General features: G+C 43.7%; 1 protein-coding gene across 2 annotated transcripts in view; it reads right to left on the reverse strand.

Moving 5' to 3' along the window:
• Window positions 1-27862, reverse strand: part of LOC139386551 (V-type proton ATPase subunit H-like) — a 131898-nt gene that overhangs the window by 78912 nt on the left and 25124 nt on the right. The window contains exons 6-7 of one of the 2 annotated variants that reach the window (XM_071132200.1): window positions 25417-25521; window positions 17088-17144 (exon numbers count right to left, since the gene is read on the reverse strand). In XM_071132200.1, coding sequence (XP_070988301.1) covers window positions 17088-17144; window positions 25417-25521 — 162 coding nt within the window. The remainder of the gene's footprint in view (window positions 1-17087; window positions 17145-25416; window positions 25522-27862) is intronic. The other variant, XM_071132201.1, reaches the window with a different exon arrangement.

Below are 27862 nucleotides of genomic sequence, written 5' to 3' on the forward strand. Positions count from 1 at the left end.
AGACCCACTCCAATTCGCATACCGCCCCAACAGATCCACAGATGGTGCAATCTCAATCGCACTCCACATTCTGCCCTTTCCCACATGGACAAAAGGAACACCTATGTGAGAATGCTGTTCATTGACTGCAACACTGTGTTCAACACCATAGTGCCCACAAAGCTCTTTAGCCCATAGCTAAAGACTATGGGCCTAAACACCTCCCTCTGCAACTGGATCCTGGACTTCCTGACGCGCCGCCCCCAGGTGGTAAGGGTAGGCAACAACACATCTGCCACGCTGATCCTCAACACTGGGGCCCCTCAAGATTGTGTACTTATTATGGGGATGTGTACACCCTGTGTACTCCCTGTTCACTCGGCCAGGCTCGACTCCATCACCATCATTAAGTTTGCTGACGACAACAGTGGTAGGCCTGATCACCGACAACAATGAGACAGCCTATAGGGAGGTCAGAGACCTGGCAGTATGGTGCCAGGAGAACATCTCTCTTAACGGACAAAGGAGCTGATCGTGGACTACGGGAAAAGGATGGCCAAACACATCCCCATTGACGGGGCTGTAGTTGAGCGGGTCGAGAGTTAAGTTCCTTGGTGTCCACATCACCAACAAACTATCATGGTCGAAGCACACCAAGACAGTCTTGAAGAGGGTTAGAAAACACCTTTTCACCCTCAGGAGACTGAAACTTTTGGCATGGGTTGGCAGATCTTCAAAAAGTTCTACAGCTGCACCATCAAGCGCATCCTGCCTAGTTGCATCACCGCCTGGTATGGCAACTGCTCAACATCCAACCAGAAGGCTCTACAAAGGGTAATGCGCACAGCCCAGTACATCACTGGCTTCCTGCCATCCGGGACCTCTATACCAGGCAATGTCAGAGGAAGGCCAACATTTTTATATTTACATTGACACCCTCCTACCCTTTGTTTTAAACTGCTGTTACTCTCTGTTTGTTATCTATGCATAGTCACTTTACTTTTCCACCTAAATACCCCCAGTATTTATTTATTTATTTTATTTCACCAGGTAGGCTAGTTGAGAGTTCTCATTTGCAACTGCGACCTGGCCAAGATAAAGCAAAGCAGTTCGACACATACAAGAGTTACACATGGAATAAACAAACATAGAACCAATAATACAGTAGGAAAATCTATAAAACAGCATGTGCAAATGAGGTAGGATAAGAGAGGCTCGGCAATAAATAGGCCATGGTATATTTTATTATATTGCTTTTTATTACATTTTCTACTTTAGTGTATTTAGTCAATATTCTTAACTCTATTTCTTGAAATGCAATGTTGGTTAAGGGCTTGTAAGTAAGCATTTCACAGTAATACCTGTTGTATTCGGCACGTGACAAATACAATTTGATTTGACACCATCGATCGCCACATTCTTTAGGAGATTGGAAGCCCTAATTGGTCTGTCGGAAAGATATCAGTTAAGTCTCTGTGGATGGTTTGTCCTCTGACAGATCAATTGTAAGTTTTGGCGTTCCTCAAGGTTGACTATATATTCTACCAATTGGTGATGTCATTCAGAAACACAATGTCAACTTTCACCGCTATACGGACGACACACAGCTGTGCATTTCGATGAAACATGGTGAAGCCCCACATTTGCCTACCCTGGAAGCCTGTGGTGTTTTACTTTAAACTTGGACAAAACAAAAAATGCCAGTCCAAAGAAACAAAGATCTGCTGTAGGATCTGACAATTAATCGTGATGGTTGTACAGTTGTTTCAAATTCAAAAAAACTGTGGACCTCTTTTGACGAACATAAGAATATTTCAAGGAAAGTTTTTTTTCCATCTACGTAACATTGCAAAACTCAGATACTTTTTGTCAAAAAACGATGCAGAAAAGCAAATCCATGCTTGTGTCACTTCTAGATTAGACTACTGCAATGTTCTACTTTCCGGCTACCCGGATAAAGCACTAAATAAACATTAATTAGTGCTGAACACGGCTGCTAGAATTTTGACTAGAACCCCAAAATTTGATGGTTTTACTCCAGTGCTAGCCCCTCTACACTGGCTTCCTGTAAAGGCTAGGGCTGATTTCAAGGTTTTACTGCTAACCTACAAAGCATTACATGGGCTCGCTCCTACCTCCTTCTCCAATTTGGTCCTGCCGTACATGCCTACAAGTACGCTACAGTCACAAGACGCAGGCCTCCTTATTGTCCCTAGAATTTCTAAGTAAACAGCTGGAGGCAGGCCTTTCTCTTATAGAGCCACATATTTATGGAAAGGTCTGCCTACCCATGTGAGAGACTCGGTCTCGACCTTTAAGTCTTTACTGAAGACTCATCATCATCTTCAGGTTAAATAAAGGTGAAATAAAAAAATCTCTTGAGTAGGTCCTACGATTGAGTCTCGTCAGTTCCAGGGGTGCGAAGGTGTCTCTTGCCTGGCCAGCTCTCATCTCTCCACTGGGATTTTAAGGCATCTATTATGGTGGTTGAGTCACTGGTTTACTCGTGCTCTTCCATCCCTAGCAGGGGTGTGTCACTTGAGTGGGTTGCTTCACAGACGTTTTCTTCCTGTCCGGTTTTGTGTACCATCGGGCTCATGCGGTGGAGGAGATCTTCGTGGGCTATACTCAGCCTTGTCTCAGGGTAGTAAGTTGGTGGTCTGTTGATATCCCTCGAGTGGTGTGGGGGCTGTACTCAGCCTTGTCCCAGGGTAGTAAGTTGGTGGTCTGTTGATATCCCTCGAGTGGTGTGGGGGCTGTACTCAGCTTTGTCCCAGGGTAGTAAGTTGGTGGTCTGTTGATATCCCTCGAGTGGTGTGGGGGCTATACTCAGCCTTGTCTCAGGGTAGTAAGTTGGTGTTCTGTTGATATCCCTCGAGTGGTGTGGGGGCTGTGCTTTGGGGCCACAGTGTCGTTGTACCCCCGTCCCGCCCCATCTCAGCCTCAAGTATTAATGCTGTAATAGTCTACAGAACCAGTCAAAAGTTTGCACACACTTACTCATTCAAGGGTTTTTTCTTTATTTTTTCTATTTTCTACATTGTATAATAATAGTGAAGACATCAAAACTATGAAATAACACATATGGAATCATGTAGCAACCAAAAAAGTGTTAAACAAATCAAAATATATTTTATATTTGAGATTCTTCAAAGTACCCACACTTTGCCTTGATGACAGCTTTGCACACTGTTGACACGCTCTCAACCAGCTTCACCTGGAATGCTTTTCCAAAAGTCTATAAAGGAGTTCCCATCTATGCTGAACACTTGTTGGCTGCTTTTCCTTCACTCTGTGGTCAAACTCATCTCAAACCATCTCAAGTGTGTTGAGGTCAGGTGATTGTGGAGGCCAGGTCTGATGCAGCACTACATCACTCTCCTTCTTGGTCAAATATTACTTACACAGTCTGGAGGTGTGTTTTGGGTCATTGTCCTGTTGAAAAACAAATGATGGTCCCACTAAGCCCAAACCAGATGGGATGGCGTATCGCTGCAGAATGCTGTGGTAACCATGCAGGTTAAGTGTGCCTTGAACTCGAAATAAATCACAGTGTCACCAGCAAAGTACCCCCACACCGTCACACCTCCATGCTTCAAGGTATGAACCACACATGCAGAGCTCATCCGTTCAACTACTCTGCGTCTCACAATGATGCATAATGCAACATGGCGCTGACAGAGATGGTCGCCTCGCTTCGCGTTCTTAGGAAACTCTGCAGTATTTTGATATGTATTATTTTTTACACTGTTACCCCAGGAAATCTTAAGTCTTAATACATACAGCCGGGAAGAACTATTGGATATAAGAGCAACGTGAACTTACCAAGATTACGACCAGGAATACGACTTTCCCGAAGCGGATCCTCTGTTTGGACCACCACCCAGGACAATGGATCAGATCCCAGTAGGCAACCTAAAACAATGGCGCCGCAGAAGGGGGAGATGGAGGGGTCTTCTGGTCAGGCTCCGTAGACAGGCACATTGCAGAGGAAACGCCCATGCTCAGGTCTGTTCAACACTGGTCCGACCAACCTGATTCCACGCTTCAAGATTGCGTCGATCACGTGGACTGGGATATGTTCTGGATAGCGTCGAAAAACATTGATGTATACGCTGAGCGAGTTTTTTAGCAAGTACATCGGGGATGTCATACCCACGGTGACTATTTACACCTTCCCCAACCAGAAACCATGGATTGATGGCAGCATTCACGCAAAACTGAAAGCACGAACCACTGCTTTTAAATCAGGGCAAGGCGACAGGAAACATGACCGAATACAAACAGTGTAGCTATTACCTAAGCAAGGCAATCAAACAAGCTAAGTGTCAGCAGAGAGACAAAGTAGAGTCACAATTCAATGGCTCAGACACGAGACGTATGTGGCAGGGTCTACAGTCAATCACGGACTACAAAAAGAAAACCGTCCCCATCGCGGACACCAACATCTTGCTCCCAGACAAACTAAACAACTTATTTGCTCGCTTTGAGGACAATACAGTAACATAGCCCGCAACCAAAACCTGCGGGCTCTCCTTCACTACAGCCAACGCGAGTAAAACATTTAAAAGTTTTAACCCTCGCAAGGCTGCCGGCCCAGACGGCATCCCTAGCCGCATCCTCAGAGTATACACAGACCAGCTGGCTGGTGTGTTAACAGACATATTCAATCAATCCCTAGTCTAGTCTGCTGTTCACACTTTCTTCAAGATAGCCACCATTGTTCCTGTTCCCAAGAAAGCAAAGGTAACTGAGCTAAATGACTATCTTCCCGTAGCACTCACTTCTGTCATCATGAAGAGCTTTGAGAGACTAGTCAAGGGTCATATCACCTCCAACCTACCTGACACCCTAGACCCATTCCAATTTGCTTACCGCCCCAATAGGTCCACAGACGACACAATCACAATCACACTGCACAAACCCATCTGGACAAGAGGAATACCTATGTAAGAATGCTGTTCATCGATCATCGATTACAGCTCAGCATTTAACACCACAGTACCCTCCAAACTCATCATTAAGCTTGAGACTCTGGGACTCGACCCCCCGAGTGCAACTGGGTCCTGGACTTTGACAGGCCGCCCCCAGGTGGTGAGGGTAGGTAACAACACCTCCACCCCGCTAGTCCTTAAACACTGGGGCCCCAGAAGGGTGCGTGCTCAGCCCCCTCCTGTACTCCTTGTTCACCCATGACTGCGTGGCCATGCACGCCTCCAACTCAATCATCACGTTTGCAGACGACACTAGCAGACAATAGCGCCTGTTCAACCTCAGGAGGCTGAAAAATTAGGCTTGTCACCAAAAACACACAAACTTTTACAGATGCACAATCGAGAGCATCCTGTTGGGCTGTATCGCCACCTGGTACGGCAACTGCTCCGCCCACAACCGTAAGGCTCTCCAGAGGGTAGTGAGGTCTGAACAACACATCCCTGGGGGCAAAGTACCTGCCCTCAAGGACACCTACAGCACACGATGTCACAGGAAGGCCAAAAGGATCATCAAGGACAACAACCACCCGAGCCACTGCCTGTTCACCCCACTATCATCCAGAAGGCGAGGTCAGTAAAGGTGCATCAAAGCAGGGGCCGAGAGACTGAAAAACAGCTTCTATCTCAAGGCCATCAGACTGTTAAACATCCATCACTAACATTGAGTGGCTGCTGCCAACATACTGCCTCAAAATCTCTAGCCACTTTAACAATAAAAAATTGGATGTAATAAATAAATGGATCACTAGTCACTTTAAACAATGGCACTTTATATAATGTTTACATACCCTACATTACTCATCTCATATGTACAGTCGAAGTCAGAGGTTTTTATACACCTCAGCAAAACACATTAACCTCAGTTTTTCACAATTCCTGACATTATAATCCTAGTAAAAAAATCCCTGTCTTAGGTCAGTTAGGATCACCACTTTATTTAAGAATGTGAAATGTCAGAATAATAGTAGAGAGAATGATTTATTTCAGATTTTATTTATTTCATCACAATCCCAGTGGGTCAGAGGTTTACATACACTCAATTCGTATTTGGTAGCATTTCCTTTAAATTGTTTAACTAGGGTCAAACTTTTCAGGTAGCCTTCCACAAGCTTCCCACAATAAGTTGGGTGAATTTTGGCCCATTCCTCCTGACAGAGCTGGTGTAACTGAGTCAGGTTTGTAAGCCTCCATGCTCGCACACACTTTTTCAGTTCTGCCCACAACTTTTCGATAGGAACGAGGTCAGGGCTTTGTGATGGCCAGTCCAATACCTTGACTTTGTTGTCCTTAAGCCCTTTTGCCACAACTTTGGAAGTATGCTTGGGGTCAATGTCCATTTGGAAGACCCATTTGCGACCAAGCTTTAACTTCCTGACTGATGTCTTGAGATGTTGCTTCAATATATTCACATACATTTTCCTTCCTCATGGTGCCATCTATTTTGTGAAGTGCACCAGTCCCTCGTGCAGCAAAGCACCCCCACAACATGATGCTGCCACCCCCGTGCTTCATTGTTGTTATGGTGTTCTTTGGCTTTCAAGCCTCCCCCTATTTCTTCCAAACATAACGATGGTCATTATGGCCAAACAGTTCTATTTTTGTTTCATCAGACCAGAGGACGTTTCTCCAAAAAGTACGATATTTGTCCCCATGTGCAGTTGCAAACCGTAGTCTGGCTTTTTTTGTGGCGGTTTGGAGCAGTGGCTTCTTCCTTGCTGAGCGACCTTTCAGGTTATGTCGATATAGGACTCGTTTTACTGTGGATATAGATACTTTTGTACCTGTTTCCTCCAGCATCTTCACAAGGTCCTTTGCTGTTGTTCTGGGATTGATTTGGGCTTCTCACACCAAAGTACGTTCATCTCTAGGAGACAGAACGCGTCTCCTTCCTGAGCGGTATGATGGATGCGTGGTCCCATAGTGTTTATACTTGCGTACTGTAACGGTTTTGACTTGAGGTTATTTTTTTATAGGGGTGCCAGGTAGGTTGTGCCTACCAGAGAAAACATTGGTTTCTCCTTTTAGTTTGGGAGGGAATGAGTCCCATCTGGTCCGTCAAGTCTACACCATTACAAAGGACTTATGTAAACGTCAGAAGGGAAATCAACTTTTCATAAACCCTTAAAACATTGAAAGAACTTCAAAAACAACTATTCTTTTGCGTGGGTTGTATTAGCAACATCAATGGATTACACACACATAATAATATAACACAATGAGTTCTGGTTCCTCCAGAAATGTCCTGTACCTCGGGCCTAAAAAGAGTCCCGCCCGGTAAAGGAGTTCAGTGAACTCAAGTGACTTTGGTCACGCAATGTTGGTCCGTTCATTCCGTGTAGCGTAAACCCAGTATTAAATCATACAATCAATATAACCATTTTACCACAGAACTTTAAAGCGTATCTGCTCTTACTAATTCCTCAACTACATCTAACTACATAAATCATCACCGTATACATCATATCAAAACAAATGAAATACCGTATACAAAAAAGGTGGTAGTCAGTCGGTCAGTCAGACAATCCAATCCGCCAACAGATCTCCAGCGGAGAAAGGCCACGAAGAATAGAGAGGAGTAGTCCACGGACGCAAAGAGTGGATCCGATCCTGGGTAAACTCTCAGGCTACAAAACACACGTTTAACAGCAACAAAACAACCGGAATAGAGAAACTTCGGGAACACATCCTCAGTCACGTCTCCATCACAAAACACCACTTTTGCGCAGCTGATGCTGGCTATTTAATTGGGAATTAAAGGGCAAGCACCCTATTGGAAGGAGAAGCACTGAGACGGCTCAAAATAATTCAGGGCCGTCACACACCCCCTCCCCTGGAAAAAGCCGACCATTGCCCTGGAAGGCACATCTTGGTCGGGGTAACCGAGAAAGGTCTCCTCATCACTTTCCTCTACAAAAATTCTCATGACTTTTTGGAGCTCACGCTCCTCAGCTGAGGGGTCACAGGCCTTAAGGTGTGAGACTTCTGGGTCTGGGAATCCGAGAAAAGTCTCCTCACTTTCCTCTTCAAAGATATCCAAGATCTTGCGGCGCTCAATCGCCTCCAATTCCTCAGCCGAGGGGTAACAGGCCTTAAGGCGTGAGACATGGACAACGCGCATATCTTCACCTGTGTCCTCTTTCACCACTCGGTAGTTCAAAGGGCCCATCTGCTCCACAATCCTATATGGTCCTTGCCATTTAGGAGCGAGCTTGGCAGAGAAGAATTGTTCAGCTTTCGAGTAAGGATGAGAGCGAAGCCACACCCGGTCACGAAGCTGAAACTGCATGTCTCGTCTGTTCTTATCATAATTTCTCTTCTGCTTGAGTCGAGCCTGGGTCATGTTCTTTGAGACAAGAGCTCTCAAGTCATGGAGATGGACTACCTGGTCATAGCAAGCAGCGTCTGGAGTAATCTGCTGGGGCTGTAGCACCATATCCAAGGGTCCTCGGAGGGGACGACTTAGCAGCAGCTCTGCAGGTGTGACTCCAGTGGACTCTTGCACAGCAGAATTCAGGGCAAATCGAAACTCGTGAAGGTGCTTGTCCCAGTGTTTGTGCTGGGTCCCTACATAGGAAGCAATCATTGTCTTCAAGGTTCGATTTACTCTCTCAGTGAGATTGGTCTGTGGGTGATAGGCCGTGGTCAACTTCTGTCTCAGGTTCCATCTTTGGCAGGTCTCCTCAAAGAGATCAGAGACAAATTGGGAACCTCGATCAGACAGGATGTAATCAGGCACTCCCCAGCGAGTCAGGATCTCTTTCGTAAGGATGTTAGAGACGGTCCTTGCTGTGGCCTGACGCAGGGAAAAGAGTTCCACCCACTTTGAATAATAATCAACAAACACAAGCATGTACACATTCTGATTGGAGCTTCTAGGAAATGGACCCATCAAATCCACTCCTAGCATTTCCCAAGGTCGGGTAACCACCGTTTGCTGCAACTTGCCAGCAGGCTTTCTACCTTCTGGTTTGTACATTTGACAAACCTGACAGTTTCGGATGTGTGACTTCACATCCATGCTCAGATGTGGCCAGTACAGTAACGCTTGCAACCGCTTGTAGGTTTTGAACCTGCCCAAATGACCAGCTAATGGGTCTTCATGGAAATGTTGAAGCAGTTGTAGGCGTAGAGTTTCAGGTATGTACAATTGGTAGAGGGTTCTGTGTGGTAGTTGTACAACACGGTAGACTTTGTCTTCCAGGATGGTCAGCTTTGTGGTAGGATTGACCATCTTTTCTCCATCTTCCAGGATAGTCTGGTACAAAGCCTGTACTTCTGGATCATCCTGTTGGGCTTTCCATATGGTCTCATCAGAGATGGGAAAGTCTGTTTTGGGCGAGTCTCGACTGCTTGACAGGACAGTAGCACATGTAAAATGAGGGCCACCGTTATCACAAGCAGGAGCCCTGGATAAGGCATCTGGAACAGTGTTGTATTTTCCTTTCCTGTATTCTACTGCAAAGGTGAACTCTTGCAACCGTAGAGCCCATCTTATGAGTCTGGTGCTTGGTTTGTTGGTCTTGAACACCCACACAAGGGAGGAATGGTCAGTGACCACAGTGAAGTGTCTTCCCTCCAGGTAGTACCTCCACTTTTCCAAAGCCCAGACAACTGCAAGGCACTCTTGCTCGGTTGTGGAGTAGTTCCGTTCTGCTCCATTCAATGTCCGACTGGCGAACGCTAGCACTTCTTCAGTGCCAAGTCCAGTCTGTTGGACTAGGACAGCACCAAGTCCAACATCACTTGCATCAGTGTAAACAACAAAAGGGGAATCAAAGTTGGGATGACCTAAAATGGGAGGTGTGACGAGGTGTCGTTTCAGGGTTTCAAAGGATGTCTGGCACTCTGCCGTCCATAGGAATTTCACTCCTTTTCGCTTCAACGCGTTGAGGGGTTCTGCCACCTGGGAGAAGTTCGACACAAACCGATGGTACCATCCAGCCATCCCAAGGAACCGTTGAAGGGCCTTGAGTGTGGTTGGCACAGGAAAATCTTGTACCGCCTTGGTCTTTTCAGGATCCACATGAATGCCGTCGAAAGACACAATATGGCCAAGGAACTTCAGGGAAGTTTGGCAGAAGTTGCTCTTCTTCATATTCACGGTCAGACCAGCTTCTCTTAGCTTGTCCAACACTGCTTGAAGATCTTGAAAGTGTTGTTCTCTGTTCTGGGAGTAGATAATTATATCGTCCAGGTAGACGAAACAGATCTTCCCTTTGAGCTCACCTAACGCAATCTCCATCAGTCTTTGGAAAGTGGCAGGTGCATTCTTTAATCCAAAAGGCATCACCTTAAAGGAAAACAAGCCCTCAGCACAGACAAAAGCAGTCTTGTCCTTGCTTTCCTGGTCCATCTCAACTTGCCAATAACCACTATTGAGGTCAAGGGTAGTGAACACAACAGCGCCAGACAATGACTCCAGGATCTCGTGGATGGTAGGAAAAGGATAGGCATCAGTCTGGGAAACATTGTTGGTCTTCCTATAGTCCACACAAAATCTAAGACCACCAGTCTTTTTTGGGATGAGGACAACAGGAGCAGCCCAAGGAGAGGAGGAACGTTCTATTATATCTTGTGTTAACATATCATTAATGAGTCCCTTTTGGATGATTAGCTTCGCTGGGGACAAACGATATGGCTTTTGCTTGATCGGCATTTCCTGTGTAAGGAATATTTTGTGCTTCAGGAGCCCGGTGCGTCCTAGCCTTGAAGTACATACATCAGCATTATTCTGCAGCTGTTCCAACAGCCTTAACTCCTCTGGATGTTCCAGCTGAGCTCTTCTTACAGCCTGTAAAAGGAGATCGTCAGAAGGATTATCAAGGGTTAGTGGTAACGGAGCAACGGCAGAGAAGACTGCCACATTTGAACCCCAATCATGTAACTTCGTAGCTTCTGATTGGAAGAAATGCTTCTTGCTCGGATTGTATGGAAACCAGTAGCAATTGTGTGCGATATCAATCTGGACACCACTGAAGTACATGAAATCAATTCCCAACACGACAGGAAAAGCAAGGTTCTTGGTTTGTAGGATCACCGAAGGAATCATATAGGAGCGGTTACACAGGCGGAACTCTACCTCACTCCATCCAAGGGGTCGTTTAGCCTCACCATCCGCCAGATAGAGTGGACCTTCTGTCCACGGCTTCAAGTTGTATTGCGGACCTTTAACCTCCTTCCACAGTTTCTCATTGAGCAGTGTGTAGGATGACCCGGTGTCCAGGATGGCTCTTCCTGTCCATGGGCCTATGGACAGGGGTAACACCAGTTGGTGCGGTATGAACTGAAAGGAAGGGGATGTCGATGGGGGGGCGTAGGCAGTGACTCTTGGGATTTCAGCTCTGGTTAAAGCACCCAGAGAAGGATGGTCATTCCTGCGAAGAGAGTTAGGTGTGTTGGCCTGTTGTGATTTGTGGTTTCTGGAAGGGTTTTCTTGATACGGTCTTGGACATGTAGCTGAAGAATGTCCCTTTTGGCTACATCTCCAACAGAACATGAGAGGGGTCATGGCTTGAGACTCTGGCTGTTGTTGATGGTCTGTCTTGGGTAACGGTTTGGGTGTCTGTTTCTTTCTTTGGTCATATTGCTGTTGGCATTCTCTGTCCTTCTCAAACTGCTGTCCCAAGCGAACCAGTCCATCGACAGTGGTGACTCGTTCTCGGAGTTGACTGGCTAGTAGTGGGTTGATGTTCTTCAAAATCAATTTAATGACCTCTTCCTCCTCAATGCCAGGTTTCCACCTTCTGCACAGGGAGTGGTAACCGTATGCAAAGTCACGGATACTCTCTTTCTCTCTTTGTACTCGATTCCTGACTCTGTCTGCCAACTCATCTGTGTAGTCCTCAGACAGAAATGCAGAGGAAAACTTGGCCTCAAAGTCAGCCCAGGAGGTAGTGGTGAGACGTGCCACATCCCACCAGTCTTGAGCTGTCCCATGCAACACATTCCTCAATGTGGCAAGGAGTTCTTCGTCAGCCAGGGGATTGAGGGCAAGAAAGTCACGACATCTTTCTAGGTACATTAGCGGATCAGGACTGTCATCTTTTTTCCCAAAGGTGGGAAATTGCAATTTAATGGGCATCGCCCCCACATGACGTCTACTCAAATCACCATGAACAAACGAGCTAGGAGGGATTGAGGAAGTAGAGGGGGAGGGCGTTATCGGACAATGAAAATGAACACCAGGATGCATGGTGGATTGCATCCTGCAAGGGGTGGCTGTAGCATGGCCTTGTCTTGGCTCTTCAGAGGTGCCAGCGTGGATAAGAGTTTGGAGATGTTGTTGAGTCCGACGAATATCAAGGATGTCACCTTGAAGTTGTAAAACTACAACCTCTGGAGATAAACCAGACAATGGAGGAAGGTTGGGTGTCAGATGGAGGGCGGGCTCAGTACTTTCACACAGATCCATGTCAATAAGTGAGTAACTGGTTAGACCTCCTGTGGCCTGTGGTCCAGACCGAGCATTCAGATTCCCAGGGCTCTGGCCCAAATCAACTCCATTATCTCCATTCCCATTATGATTTGTGTTGTCAGCTTGATGGTCAGAATGGCCCTGTGTATTCCCATTGACAGGTATGAAATGGATGAGCACATTATCTTGGGGTGAATCCATTGTTTTAATTCCACACAAAATATTTGCTTTGGTTAGTTCTCAATGTTGAGCTGTCCCATCTGGGGTGCCATTTTTTATGTAACGGTTTTGACTTGAGGTTATTTTTTTATAGGGGTGCCAGGTAGGTTGTGCCTACCAGAGAAAACATTGGTTTCTCCTTTTAGTTTGGGAGGGAATGAGTCCCATCTGGTCCGTCAAGTCTACACCATTACAAAGGACTTATGTAAACGTCAGAAGGGAAATCAACTTTTCATAAACCCTTAAAACATTGAAAGAACTTCAAAAACAACTATTCTTTTGCGTGGGTTGTATTAGCAACATCAATGGATTACACACACATAATAATATAACACAATGAGTTCTGGTTCCTCCAGAAATGTCCTGTACCTCGGGCCTAAAAAGAGTCCCGCCCGGTAAAGGAGTTCAGTGAACTCAAGTGACTTTGGTCACGCAATGTTGGTCCGTTCATTCCGTGTAGCGTAAACCCAGTATTAAATCATACAATCAATATAACCATTTTACCACAGAACTTTAAAGCGTATCTGCTCTTACTAATTCCTCAACTACATCTAACTACATAAATCATCACCGTATACATCATATCAAAACAAATGAAATACCGTATACAAAAAAGGTGGTAGTCAGTCGGTCAGTCAGACAATCCAATCCGCCAACAGATCTCCAGCGGAGAAAGGCCACGAAGAATAGAGAGGAGTAGTCCACGGACGCAAAGAGTGGATCCGATCCTGGGTAAACTCTCAGGCTACAAAACACACGTTTAACAGCAACAAAACAACCGGAATAGAGAAACTTCGGGAACACATCCTCAGTCACGTCTCCATCACAAAACGCCACTTTTGCGCAGCTGATGCTGGCTATTTAATTGGGAATTAAAGGGCAAGCACCCTATTGGAAGGAGAAGCACTGAGACGGCTCAAAATAATTCAGGGCCGTCACAGTACGATTGTTTGTACAGATGAACGTGGTAGCTTCAGGCGTTTGGAAATTGCTCCCAAGGATGAACCAGACCTGTGGAGGTCCACAAGGTCTTGGCTGATTTCATTTGATTTTCCCATGATGTCAAGCAAAAAGACACTGAGTTTGAAGGTAGGCCTTGAAATACATCCACAGGTACACTTCCAACTGACTCAAATTATGTCAATTAGACTTTCTAAAGCCATGATATCATTTTCTGGAATTTTCCAAGCTGTTTAAAGGCACAGTCAATGTAGTGTATGTAAACTTCTGACCCACTGGAATTGTGACACAGTGAATTATAAGTGAAATAATCTGTCTGTTGGAAAAATGTATTGTGTCATGCACAAAGTAGATGTCCTAAAAGACTTGCCAAAACTATAGTTTGTTAACAAGACATGTGTGGAGTGGTTGAAAAATGAGTTAATGGCTCCAACCTAAGTGTATGTAAACTTCCGACTTCAAATGTATATACTGTACTCTATACCATCTACTGCATCTTGCCTATGCCGCACGGCCATCGCTCGTCCATTGATTTATGTGTACATATTCTTATTCATTGTGTGTGTATAAGGTAGTTGTTGTGAAATTGTTAAGATATTACTGCACGGTCGGAACTAGAAGCACAAGCATTACGCTACACTCACATTAATATCTGCTAACCATTTGTATGTGACCAATACAATTTGATTTGACAAAGACACAGAGGTTGGAACCAAAAATCACAAATTTGGACTCAACAGACCAATGGACAGATTTCCACCGGTCTAATGTCCATAGCTTATGTTTCTTGGCCCAAGCAACTCTCTTCTTCTTATTGGTGTCCTTTAGTAGTGATTTCTTTGCAGCAATTTTACCATGAAGGCCTGATTCACGCAGTCTCCTCTGAACAGTTGATGTTGAGATGTCTGTTACTTGACCTCTGAAGTACTTATTTGGGCTGCAGCTTTTGAGGCTGGTATCTCTAATGAACTTATCCTCTGCAGCAGAGGTAACTCTGAGTCTTCCTTTCCAGTGGGGGTCCTCATGAGAGCCAGTTTCATCATAGCGCTTCATGGTTTTTGAGACTGCACCTGAAGAAACATTCAAAGTACTTGACATTTTACAGATTGACTGACCTTCATGTAATGATGGATTGTCGTTTCTTTGCTTATTTGAGCGGTTCTTGCCATAATAGGAACTTGATATTTGACCAAATAGGACTATCTTCTGTATACCACCCCTTCCCCATCACAACACAACTGATTGGCTCAAATGCATTAAGGAGGAAAGAAATTCCACAAATTAACTTTTAACAAGGCACACCTGATAATTGGAATGCATTCCAGGTGACTACCTCATGAAGTTGGTTGAGAGAATGCCAAGTGTGTAAAGCTGTCATTAAGGCAAATGGTGGCTACATTGAAGAATCTCCAAAAACATTTTGATTTGTTTAAAACTTTTCTGTTACTACATTATTTCATATGTGTTATTTCATAGTTGTGATGTCTCCACTATTATTCTACAATATAGAAAAGTCAAAATAAAACCCTGGAATGAGTAGGTGTCTCCAAACCTTTGACTGGTACTGTATGTGCCGGGGACTAGGGTCAGTCTGCTACATCTGGTGTAATTCTCCTGTCTTATCTGGTGTCCTGTGAGAATTTAAGTATGCTCCTTCCAATTCTCTCTGTCCCCTTGCCGGAGGATCTGAGCCCTAGGACCATGCCTCAGGACTACCTGGCCTGATGACTCCTGACTGTCCCTAGTCCACCTGGACTTGTTGCTGCTCCAGTTTTAACTGTTCTGCCTGTGGCTATGGAACCCTGACCAGTTCACCGGACGTGCTACCTTGTCCTGGACCTGTTATTTTTGTCTCCCTCTACCGCACCTGCTGTCTCAACCTCTGATTGACCCTAGTGGTTATCTATGAAAGTTTGAACATCTTGAACAATCTGGCCTTAATGGCCATGTACTATCGCCACCCGGCACAGCCAGAAGAGGACTGGCCACCCCTCAGAGCCTGGTTCCTCTAGGTTTCTTCCTAGGTTCCTGCTTTCCTAGGGAGTCTTTCCGAGCCAGCGTGCTTCTACATCTGCATGGCTTGCTGTTTGGGGTTTTAGGCTGGGTTTCTGTACAGCACTTTGTGACATTGGCTGATGTAAAAAGGGATTTATAAATACATTTGATTGAAATTTGAAAAGAACGAGTATCCCCATTGAAGTCAATGATGGCACAATGGGTGGAATGGAGGCCATGGGGAGTGTACCCATAGGAGCAAAGCTGGATGTCAATTCCTTAAGAGTAACCCCATCAGTAAATTCATTAAGTTAACCCATCAATGTGTGCTGTGATTTGTTTATTCAACTCAACTGACATTACAAAAAATGCATTATTTTGCACGAGCAATGGTTATGAGGGTTATTTTCACGGCAGTCCTCATCCACATATGGTAATTGTGCCAGCCCTACGTTCCAGTCGTTATTTATTAAACTACCCAGCTCCCATGCTGTGTGAATGTAGATATCAGCCAGTCTGTCAGCAGTATGTCTCAGTAACATACTCTACACTCCCCTACAGAGAACTACTCTAAAAGTATTAGAACAGATCAGTGAGAGAAGAGAAGCAGCTGTTGTGCAGAACAGACGCGCTCTACCGAGACGCAGACAGACAGAGCGAGAGAAGACGACAAAACGAGAACAGACAGAGAAGTGAATGTCCAGTGACAGTCAGCCCAGAGAAAAGTCAGGGTGACGGTCAACAAAGAGAAAAGCCGGGGTGACGGTCAGCCCAGAGAAAAGCCAGGGTGACGGTCAGCCCAGAGAAAAGTCAGGGTGACAGTCAGCCCAGAGAAAAGCCAGGGTGACGATCAGCCCAGAGAAAAGCCGGGGTGACGGTCAGCCCAGAGAAAAGCCGGGGTGACGGTCAGCCCAGAGAAAAGCCAGGGTGACGGTCAGCCCAGAGAAAAGCCAGGGTGACGGTCAGCCCAGAGAAAAGCCAGGGTGACGGTCAGCCCAGAGAAAAGCCAGGGTGACGGTCAGCCCAGAGGAAAGCCAGGGTGACGGTCAGCCCAGAGAAAGCTAGGGTGACGGTCAGCCCACAGAAAGCTAGGGTGACGGTCAGCCCAGAGAAAAGTCAGGGTGACGGTCAGCCCAGAGAAAAGTCAGGGTGACGGTCAGCCCAGAGAAAAGTCAGGGTGACGGTCAGCCCAGAGAAAAGTCAGGGTGACGGTCAGCCCAGAGAAAAGCCAGGGTGACGGTCAGCCCAGAGAAAAGCCAGGGTGACGGTCAGCCCAGAGGAAAGCCAGGGTGACGGTCAGCCCAGAGAAAGCTAGGGTGACGGTCAGCCCACAGAAAGCTAGGGTGACGGTCAGCCCACAGAAAGCTAGGGTGACGGTCAGCCCACAGAAAGCTAGGGTGACGGTCAGCCCACAGAAAGCTAGGGTGACGGTCAGCCCACAGAAAGCTAGGGTGCACCAAACCAAAGTACCAGGCCAACCAGCCATGTAGATTAGAGTGTGTTAGGATGCATCATGTCATACTCACGTCACTGGGGGATATAGTGCCATGTCCTGTGGAGTCTGGACCTGTACCATGAAGCTTCTAATGGAGGACAAATTAAAGGAATGAAACGGTAGAATGTTGCTTCAAATAGAAAAAGCTTCAACAACTCTTGCTGTGGCCAAAAGCAGAAACCTCCTAAAACATCTCTTCCTGTATTGGAGTAGCTCTAAGAAGCACCATACTTCTCTTCATGGAGGGAGAAAAACGCTGTAAAAACAGCTCTCAGAATGGTTACATGATTATTGTGGCTAGTCAGGTTGATATAATAGTTCATTTAAAGTGTTTACTTGCTTTGCAAGAAGAAACATTTCCCTGATAATCCTGTTTACATGGACACATTTGAAATGAGGCTACCTGATGGGACTTTGATAAATGCAGAACATCAGTAATAAAAAATGAAGGCTCTACCACAGTGACCATGTCATTCTGAGTTCAGACACAAAATTCGTATGTGAAAACAATTTATAAACTGCATAATTTCAGTTTTTGAAAATAATTTCACTCATGCACAAGAAGGAAGCTTGCGCTACCCAGTGCAGGCACAAGATCAAATACACCACAGGAATGACGGATTAAGCTCCTAATGTCCTAATCATTCTAAAGATTGTTCAGAAAAACCAGGTGTTTTAATCAGCGGATGCTTACTTTGATGATGACCTTACGCCTATTAAGATACGCAGAGTAAGGTGTTTACATGACTAATGCCATACTCTGCCAAAACCACAAGACACGCAGAGTAAGGTGTTTACATGGCTAATGCCATACTCTGCCAAAACCACAAGACACGCAGAGTAAGGTGTTTACATGGCTAATGCCATACTCTGCCAAAACCACAAGACACGCAGAGTAAGGTGTTTACATGGCTAATGCCATACTCTGCCAAAACCACAAGACACGCAGAGTAAGGTGTTTACATGGCTAATGCCATACTCTGCCAAAACCACAAGACACGCAGAGTAAGGTGTTTACATGGCTAATGCCATACTCTGCCAAAACCATTATTAGTGTGCATGTAAACATACTCATTGTTCCTAAAATAATGATTGACTTTGTCATGAAATAAAGCTGTAGCTAAAACACTGGCATGTCTCAACCAGTGGTACAGACTTGGTACAGCTAGTCTGTTTCTAATCAATCAAATGTCATTAAAAGGGGCAATCTGCAATTGCTACACCCAGTTTTAGACATAAATGAATTATATTTACCCATTGATCCTTGAATAATATATCTTGTAGATGCCTCATGAGCTTGTTTTAATCCTTTGTTTGAAACCATAATCATTCTAAACAAACACTGTATAGTTTGAAAACATGGTTAAAACTTTAAATCAAATCAAATGTATTTGTCACGTGCCCCGAATACAACAGGTGTAGACCTCACAGTGAAATGCTTATTTACAGGCTCTAACCAACAGTGCAAAAAAGGTATTAGGTGAACAATAGGTAAGTAAAGAAATAAAAACAACAGTAAAAAGACAGTGAAAAATAACAGTAGCGAGGCTATATACAGTAGAGAGGCTATAACAGTAGGAGCACCGGTTAGTTGGGCTGATTGAGGTAGTATGTACATGTAGACATGGTTAAAGCGACTATGCATATATGATAAACAGAGAGTAGCAGCAGCGTAAAAGAGGGGTTTGGGGGGAACACAATGCAAATAGTCCGGGTATCCATTTGATTACCTGTTCAAGAGTCTTGTAGCTTGGGGGTAAAAAATGTTGAGAAGTCTTTTTGTCCTAGACTTGACACTCCGGTACCGCTTGCCATGTGGTAGTAGAGAGAACAGTCTAAGACTGGGGTGGCTGGGGTCATTGACAATTTTTATGGCCTTCCTCTGACACCGCCTGGTGTAGATGTCCTGGATGGCAGGCAGCTTACCCCTATGATGTAATGGGCCGTACAAATTACCCTATGTAGTGCCTTGCGGTCGGAGGCCGAGCAATTGCCTTTATAATGGGCAGAAAGACCAGTTCCCTACCTCCTCCCGCTGCCACCCGCCTCCTCCATTTTTGGGGTAATGCTGTAATCAATTGACTGTACTCTTGGATTGAGCAGACCTTCCCGTACAATTCTGATAACTCCATGAAGGACATAACTCTACAATTTACAATATAATTTATGAACAAAATTCCCTTTTCAAACATCTTTCCCATGAATACAGGTTTTTTATCAACTAGCATGTTTGAGTTCAGCCATACTATTTGTTGTAATATTCGTTCTATCTTTTCAGGGGGATGAAATTGAAGCCAGCTCTGCAATGCTTGTTTGAAAAAGACAGATACTTTGAAAAAGTATCATTTTCAATCAATCTGAAATGAGACATGGCAATCTGCACAAAGGCAAAAAGGCCATTTTTAAACAATGGACGAGCTTTTCTTATTAATCTACTTGAGAACCATTTAGGGTTCAAATAAAACTTTTGAATGAGTGAAGCTTTTAGAGAGAGGTTTAGTGCTTTTATATTTAATAATCTCAACCCACCCAATTCATATTCATTATATAGATAGACATGTTTTATTTTGTCTGGTTTAGCGTCCCAGATAAAGTGAAACATTTTTTGCTCATGAAAAATGAATCATCAGGAGTAGGCAGTGCCATAAGTAAGTGAGTAAACTGAGATATGACTAAATAGTCAGGTATTTACCTCTCCAAGGTTGCAGGATCTTGTCTATTTTTACAAGTTTTCTATTGAAATTCATTGTGGATAGCTTATTTGTATCTTTTGTGATATGAATACCAAGTATGTCTACTTCACCTTCAGCCCAATTTAATGGTAAGCTGCAAGGTAATGTAAAAGTTGTATTTTTTAAGGATCCAATACATAATATTGTACATATAATTAGGTTTTAGTCCAGAGTGTACAGAAAAGTTATCTACATCTTTAATGAGACATTGCAGCTTGCGGACTTAACACAAAACTTGAGTCATCGGCATACATCGGCATCCTTTGTTGTTAAGCCTTAGATTTCTAATCCTCTAATGTTGTTATTGAATCTGATTTTAATAGCTAGCATTTCGATGGCCATAACGAATAGATATGGTGACAGCGGACACCCTGGTTTAACTCCTAATGACAATTCAAAACTCTGAGAAGTAGCCATTATTTACTATTTTACACCTGGGTTTGCTATACATTATTTTTTGCCATTTGATAAGAGAGTTACCAAAATTGAAAAAATCCAGGCATTTATAAATAAAATCCAGTCTTACTTGATAAAAATGCCTTTTCAAAATCCGCTATGAATACCATTCCTGGCTTCTTATATGTTTCATGATGTTCTATTATTTCTAGTAGTTGTCGTATATTATCTCCAATGTATCGTCCATGTAAAAAACCTGTCTGATCAGGATGAATAATACCTGGTAAAACCCTTTTAATTCTGAGTGCTATGCATTTTGCTAGTATTTTTGCATCACAACAGTGAAGTATAAGGGGCCTCCAGTTTTTTAGATAGACTGAGTCTTTATATTTGCCATCTGGGTCTTGTTTTAATAATAGAGAAATCAGACCTTCCTGCTGAGTACCTGACAGACTACCATTTCTAAAGGAGTAGTTAAAACAATCTAACAATGGAGCTTTTAGTATATAAAAAATACTTGATATACCTCTACTGGTATGCCATCAAGCCCTGGGGTTTTCCAGACTGACAGGATTTAATAGCCTCAGAAGGTTCTTCCTCTGTAATTTGGCCTTCGCACTGATCTTTCTGTACATTTGTTAATTTTCCATTTTTTTTATTATTTGGAAAGAATTCCTTACCATAATCTTCATTCAGTGGGAAAGGATAGGACAGAAGCTAAAATATTTAGCTTCCTCTTTTAAAATATAATTTGAAGAATCATAGATGGTCTTCAGTAACGAGTTTCTGCAAATTACTTTTTGTTAGTGTTCCTGTATTCGAGATTCAGGAAGAATTTTGTACATTTTTCTCCATATTCCATCCAGTTTAATGTAATCTATTACAAAATTAAATCAGAGTGCTCTTGAATAAGTTCCTCAACTTCTTTTTGTTTTTCCTCCAACTTATTTGTATCTCTGTAGTATCGTTTTTATTGCTATCTACCTGTACTATTAGTTCATGGATTTCCCTTGTTAGTCTTGTATCTTTAGCCAGAAACTGCTTTTTTATTATTGATGAATATTTAATTGAATTCCTGAAGGAACATTTAAAGGTATCCCAAACAATAAGGGGATTTGCTGAACCTTTATTATACTGGAAAAATTCTGTTATAAATTGTCTCATTTTTAACTAAGTTGTCCTCCAGTAAACGTATTACATTTCCAATATCCCCGTCCACGTGGAAAATCTATAAGAGTTATGTGAATGCCAATTAGATGATGATCACATTCTGTCTCCTATTAAAACTTTTTTAACCTTTGATGCAAGAGAGAAAGAGACAAGAAAGTGGTCAAGACGACTAGCTTGATTAAGTCTCCTCCATGTATATCTCACTAGGTCGGGGTTTTTTAGTCTCAAAATATCCACTATTTTTAATGTGTCCATAATATTTAATCATTTCCTTAAGGGCACGGTGATGATAGTTTGGAGAGTGATTACCTTTACGGTCCACTGAGGTACTTAACACTGTGTTAAAATGTCTCCTACCACAATGATAAGAGGAGGATAGCAGGATTTCTTATAAGCTTCCGGGTTAGAGTCCCGCACCTTGAAAGCGGCAGCTCTACCCTTTAGCTCAGTGCAAATGTTGCCTGTAATCCATGGCTTCTGGTATGTATGTACAGTCACTGTGGGGACGACGTCCTCGAAGCACTTATTGATAAAGCCAGTGACTCATGTGGTGTATTCCTCAATGTCATCGGAAGAATCCCGGAACATGTTCCAGTCTGTGATAGCAAAACAGTACTGTAGTTGAGCATCTGCTTCATCTGACCACTTTTTTATAGACTGAGTCACTGGTGCATCCTGATTTAATTTTTGCTTGTAAGCAGGAATCAGGAGGATAGAATTGTGGTCGGATTTACCAAATGGAGGGCGAGGGAGAGCTTTGTACACGTCTCTGTGTGTGGAGTACAGGTGATCTAAAATGATTTCCCTCTGGTTGCACATTTAACATGTTGATGGAAATGACGTAGAACTGATTTAAGTTTCCCTGCATTAAAGTCTCCGGCCACTAGGAGCGTCGTCTCTGGGTGAGTGGTTTCCTGTTTGCTTATTTCCTTACACAGCTGACTGAGTGCGGTCTTAGTGCCAGCATCTGTCTGTGGTGGTAAATAAACAGCCACAAAAAGTATAGCTGAAAACTCTCTAGGCAAGTAGTGTGGTCTGCAATTTATCACAAGATACTCTACCTCAGGCGAGCAAATTCTTCTTCTTCCTTTGATTTCGTGCACCAGCTGTTGTTTACAAATATGCACAGACCGCCTTCACCATGCTGTATCGACCAGAACTAACCTTGTGGTAGACAGCCTCCACCATGCTGTAATCAACCAGAACTAACCTCGTGGTAGGCAGTCTTCACCATGCTGTGATCGATCAGAACTAACCTTGTGGTAGACAGCCTTCACCATGCTGTGATCAACCAGAACTAACCTCGTGGTAGACAGCCTTCACCATGCTGTATCGACCAGAACTAACCTCGTGGTAGGCAACCTTCACCATGCTGTAATCAACCAGAACTAATCTTGTGGTAGGCAGCCTTCATCATGCTGTAATCAACCAGAACTAATCTCATGGTAGGCAGCCTTCATCATGCTGTAATCAACCAGAACTAATCTCGTGGTAGGCAGCCTTCACCATGCTGTATCGACCAGAACTAACCGAGGCAGGCGTTAGATTACAAGCGTTTTCAAGTATGGTGCTCAGTAGCTCAGTTGGTAGAGCATGGATAGTGGGTTCGATTCCCTGGACCAGCCACACATAAAAAGTGTATGCAAGCATGACTAAGTCACTTTGGATAAAAGGGTGTGGTAAAAGACATATCACCAACTGCAACATTAATAAAGATGGTTGCGGGGAAACAGCTCGGAGATTTAACGATGCTCCTACGAAGGTTCTAACAATTAACTTAGCCTTTCAGATGCTTTTAGGAAACCGGGCCCTGGACAGTGTGTCGCAATGAAGGCTAGAGAAGGTTGGAGTCCTTGTTCCCGAGCTGTAATGTTTACTCAGACAGATTTTTCTGTCAGTATTTGTCCTCTCTATCTAGATAACCAGTGAATACAGATTGAAAACATCTAGCTACAGTGGTTGCTCCACTAAAGGTTGAGATTATGCTGCGGTACTTAGAGGTCATTGGTGGTTTAGTACGGTACCCTGCATCACCACTTCATTGCTCCAGACCATTGCAAGAGGGAGTTAGACAACTGATTATGCTTTTGGGTCCTAATGTGTCTCTGACAATGAATGTGTGACCCAAACCTAAATAGAAACTGATATTTATGCACAAATTCAGTATTACTTACTAAAACTGTTGTTACACTAAGGTTTTTATTATTTTATTTCGTTAGGATTATTTTGATTTACACTAGTCCACTCCCGACCGGTCACGTTGTACAGCACCTGAGTGGCGCAGCGGTCTAAGAGACTGCATAGCAGTGCAAGCTGTGTTGCTACAGATGCTGGTTCAATACCTGTGCCGGCCTAAACTTTTTCACGCTCATTTTACATTATGTAAAATAAAAGGATGGGCCACAGAGCTAAGCACAGAAGACCGACCTAGCCCATGAGGAAGGGGGAGGGTGGGTGGACTCCCACCCCGCCCCACTTGGTAGCACCTAGCAACACTTTAAGGGTCATTGCACTAATAATGGCACTGACTAGGGAAATATTCCCACTGTTCTGTTCTTAGTGCCAATCCACATGTTCAAACTAAAACAATATTACTAATAATGGCATCTTTATGCTTTCGTTAATAAAATAATGATAAAAATACTGTTTCAAAATGCAGATGTTTATTTAGTTATGGATCAATAACGAATTACTATGGGAATAAATGTCACAATTACAGAAATATCCTCCAATCCTCTATACCTAATTATTGGCGGAGAGTCACGTCATAACTATTTTAGCAATGTTTTGCGCTGCTCTGAGATAAGCATGGGGACTGGTCATGATAAATTAATGAGATTTTTTATTTTGACTGAATCTCCTTTTGGGTATTGGTTAGACTACAATTATACAATTAGGGTGTAGAAATGTTATGCCCTTAGTGTAGCCTTTATTTATCTAGGCAAGTCAGTTAAGAACAAATTCCTATTTAGAAGGACAGCGTACTCCTTCCTCCCTGTCGGGGAACTGAACCCCGGGCTCCGCATGAAAAGCGATTCTTTAGATAAATAGCCCAGTACTGTACTCCTGACCATCATGTTGTACAGCGCCATATTTTCCGTTCCATCCTAACGGAAACCCAGATAGTTTTTCGTTTTTTTTGGAATAGAAACACCATAATATTAATCAAATTAATGATAAACTCTAAAAGCAATTGGAAAGGTAGATATACATTATTTGTGACATTGTGGTTACAATAAAGAATGTAAATAAGATGTCTGGAGCAATGAAGTTATATATTATCAAGTTGATGGCACAGTCATATAGCCGGCACCGACATAAAGCTGAGTGACTCACTTATTCATGGCTTTGGATCAAAATAAATAAGTACCAACATTCTGATAGTCTTTAATAAATACATTTTTTGGTTACCCTGACCTGGACACCATATACAGTATTATAATAGCCCTTTATGGACTATTAGCAGGACAATATACCTTTACCCACACCTCTCTGTATTTTGATACTTTGTGGATGGGGCCTCCTCAGTGGCGCAGCTGTCTAAGACACTATTGGTAGGCCTACAGTATATCGAAAAATATGACATGACTCTCCGCCAATAATTACATATAGAGGATTGGAAGATTCTAAATTAAAACCTGCACGGGTATCAAACCTGTATCTGTAGGTTCGATACCCGCGTGTGTGTGGAAGTTGAAAGGGTTGAGGGGTTAAATACCTGGGAGCTGAGATGGGGCTGATATACATGTGGTTTTAGTTCAGAGGGTTAGATACCTGGGAGCTGAGCTGGGGCTGATATACATGTGGTTTTAGTTCAGAGGGTTAGACACCTGGGAGCTGAGCTGGGGCTGACATACATGTGGTTTTAGTTCAGAGGGTTAGATACCTGGGAGCTGAGCTGGGGCTGATATACATGTGGTTTTAGTTCAGAGGGTTAGATACCTGGGAGCTGAGCTGGGGCTGATATACATGTGGTTTTAGTTCAGAGGGTTAGATACCTGGGAGCTGAGATGGGGCTGACATACATGTGGTTTTAGTTCAGAGGGTTGAAGGGTTATATACCTGGGAGCTGAGCTGGGTCTTGATCCAGTTGAAGTAGTAGTTGAGGTCACTTCCCTCCATCAGGTCACGACCCCAGGCTGCTAGCTTTGCGATGATCCTGGCCGCCTGGGAGAGAGGAGAGACTGCAAGTCAGACCCTAAAGCCAAGCCTGAGCCTGCTCAATATTAAAGTGGAGCTGACAGTTTTAGCAACATTAAATATTATAAACATATACCAGGAAGAAAATTCAAACTTTTTTTTGACATTTTCTGACAAACGAGCACTTAGATATGATAATTTTCACGTTTTCATAAATTCATAGAATGTTTGGTAATGACGTAGAGATTAAGGCATTTGTGAAAATTCTATAGCGATATAGAGTGGGAAAGCGGCTGTGCGTATGGACAACTAATAGACAGTGCAGTAAATAAAACCATCTGTCTTGTCCAGGACCAGAGTCTACGCAGACCGGTACGCCATAGCCAATCAGAGCTACAGTAGGCCTATATGCAAATAAGTCATTTGTCACACAGGCCTCAAATCATTCACTTTGAAAGGACTAGTTTATTTTTTTAATTACAGGCAATAGCAACAGCGTGACTTTAATTCATTAGAACGCATTCACCACAAAGCAACAAAATACACCTGAATGGATTACTGCAAATAAAAATATAAACTCAGCAAAAAAAGAAACGTCCTCTCACTGTCAACTGCATTTATTTACAGCAAACTTAATATATGTAAATATTTGTATGAACATAAGATTCAAAAACTGAGACATAAACTGAACAAGTTCCACAGACATGTGACTAACAGAAATGGAATAATGTGTCCCTGAACAAAGGGGGGGTCAACATCAGAGGTAACAATCAGTATCTGGTATGGCCACCGGCTGCATTAAGTACTGCAGTGTATCTCCTCCTCATGGACTGCACCAGATTTGCCAGTTCTTGCTGTGAGATGTTACCCCACTCTTCCACCAAGGCACCTGCAAGTTCCCAGACATTTCTGGGGAGAATGGCCATAGACCTCAACCTCTGATCCAACAGGTCACAGACATGCTCAATGGGATTGAGATCCAGGCTCTTCGTTGGCCATGGCAGAACACTGACATTCCTGTCCTGCAAGAAATCACACACAGAACGAGCAGTATGGCTGGTGCCATTGTCATGCTGGAGGGTCATGTCAGGATGAGCCTGCAGGAAGGGTACCACATAAGGAAGGAGGTCTTCCCTGTAACGCACAGCGTTGAGATTGCCTGCAATTACAAAAAGCTCAGTCCGATGATGCTGTGACACACTGCCCCAGACCATGACGGACCCTCCACCTCCAAATCAATCCTGCTCCAGAGTACAGGCCTCGGTGTAACGCTCATTCCTTCGACGATATCACCCCTGGTGAGACAAAACCGCGACTCGTCAGTGAAGAGCACTTTTTGCCAGTCCTGTCTGGTCCAGCGACGGTGGGTTTGTGCCCGACGTTGTTGCCTATGGGCACAAGCCCTCAGTCCAGCCTCTCTCAGCCTATTGCGGACAGTCTGATCACTGATGGAGGGATTGTGCATTCCTGGTGTAACTCAAGCAGTTGTTGCCATCCTGTACCTATCCCGCAGGTGTGATGTTCGGATGTACCGATCTTGTGCAGGTTTTGTTACTCGCGGTCTGCCACTGCGAGGATGATCAGCTGTCAATCCTGTCTCCCTGTAGCGCTGTCTTAGGCATCTCACAGTACAAACATTGCAATTTATTGCCTTGGCCACATCTGTAGTCCTCATGCCTTATTGCAGCATGTCTAAGGCACATTCACACAGATGAGCAGGGACCCTGGGCATCTTTCTTTTTGGAGTTTTTCCAGAATCAGTAGAAAGGCCTCTATAGTGTTATAAGTTTTCATAACTGTGACCTTAATTGCCTACCACCTGTAAGCTGTTAGTGTCTTAACGACCGTTCCACAGGTGCATGTTCATTAATTGTTTATGGTTCATTGAACAAGTATGGGAAACTGTGTTTAAATCCATTACAATGAAGATCTGTGAAGTTATTTGGATTTTTACGAATAATCTTTGAAAGACAAGGTCCTGAAAAAGGGACATTTTGGGCAGAAATGCCTTCTGGAACGTGTGCCTTAATATCAGAATTGTATGCCATCTGTAAATACGGAAAAAAAACATAATTACGAGCCTAGTTGGCTTAGCCTAGGAAAAAGTGAGGAACCTTCTCACTAGCCATGATTGGCTGAGATAATGGATGGGCTGGACATGCTGAGACGAGTTTTAGATTGGTCTGCCATGTAGCACGCTTTGGTCTTCAACATGAGCTGCTCAGTATGTGTACAAAATCCTTACTGCAGCTTTTTTGACATATATAACATTAGCCATGGAGATCTACAAAAGGTTTGCTACTGTTCTCAACAACATTGATGCACTGAATTTAGCAGACCCTATACTTTCTGCACACAGTCAGAATGA

Source organism: Oncorhynchus clarkii, chromosome 28 (genome assembly GCF_045791955.1).
Source record: "Oncorhynchus clarkii lewisi isolate Uvic-CL-2024 chromosome 28, UVic_Ocla_1.0, whole genome shotgun sequence".
Lineage (NCBI taxonomy): Eukaryota > Metazoa > Chordata > Actinopteri > Salmoniformes > Salmonidae > Oncorhynchus > Oncorhynchus clarkii.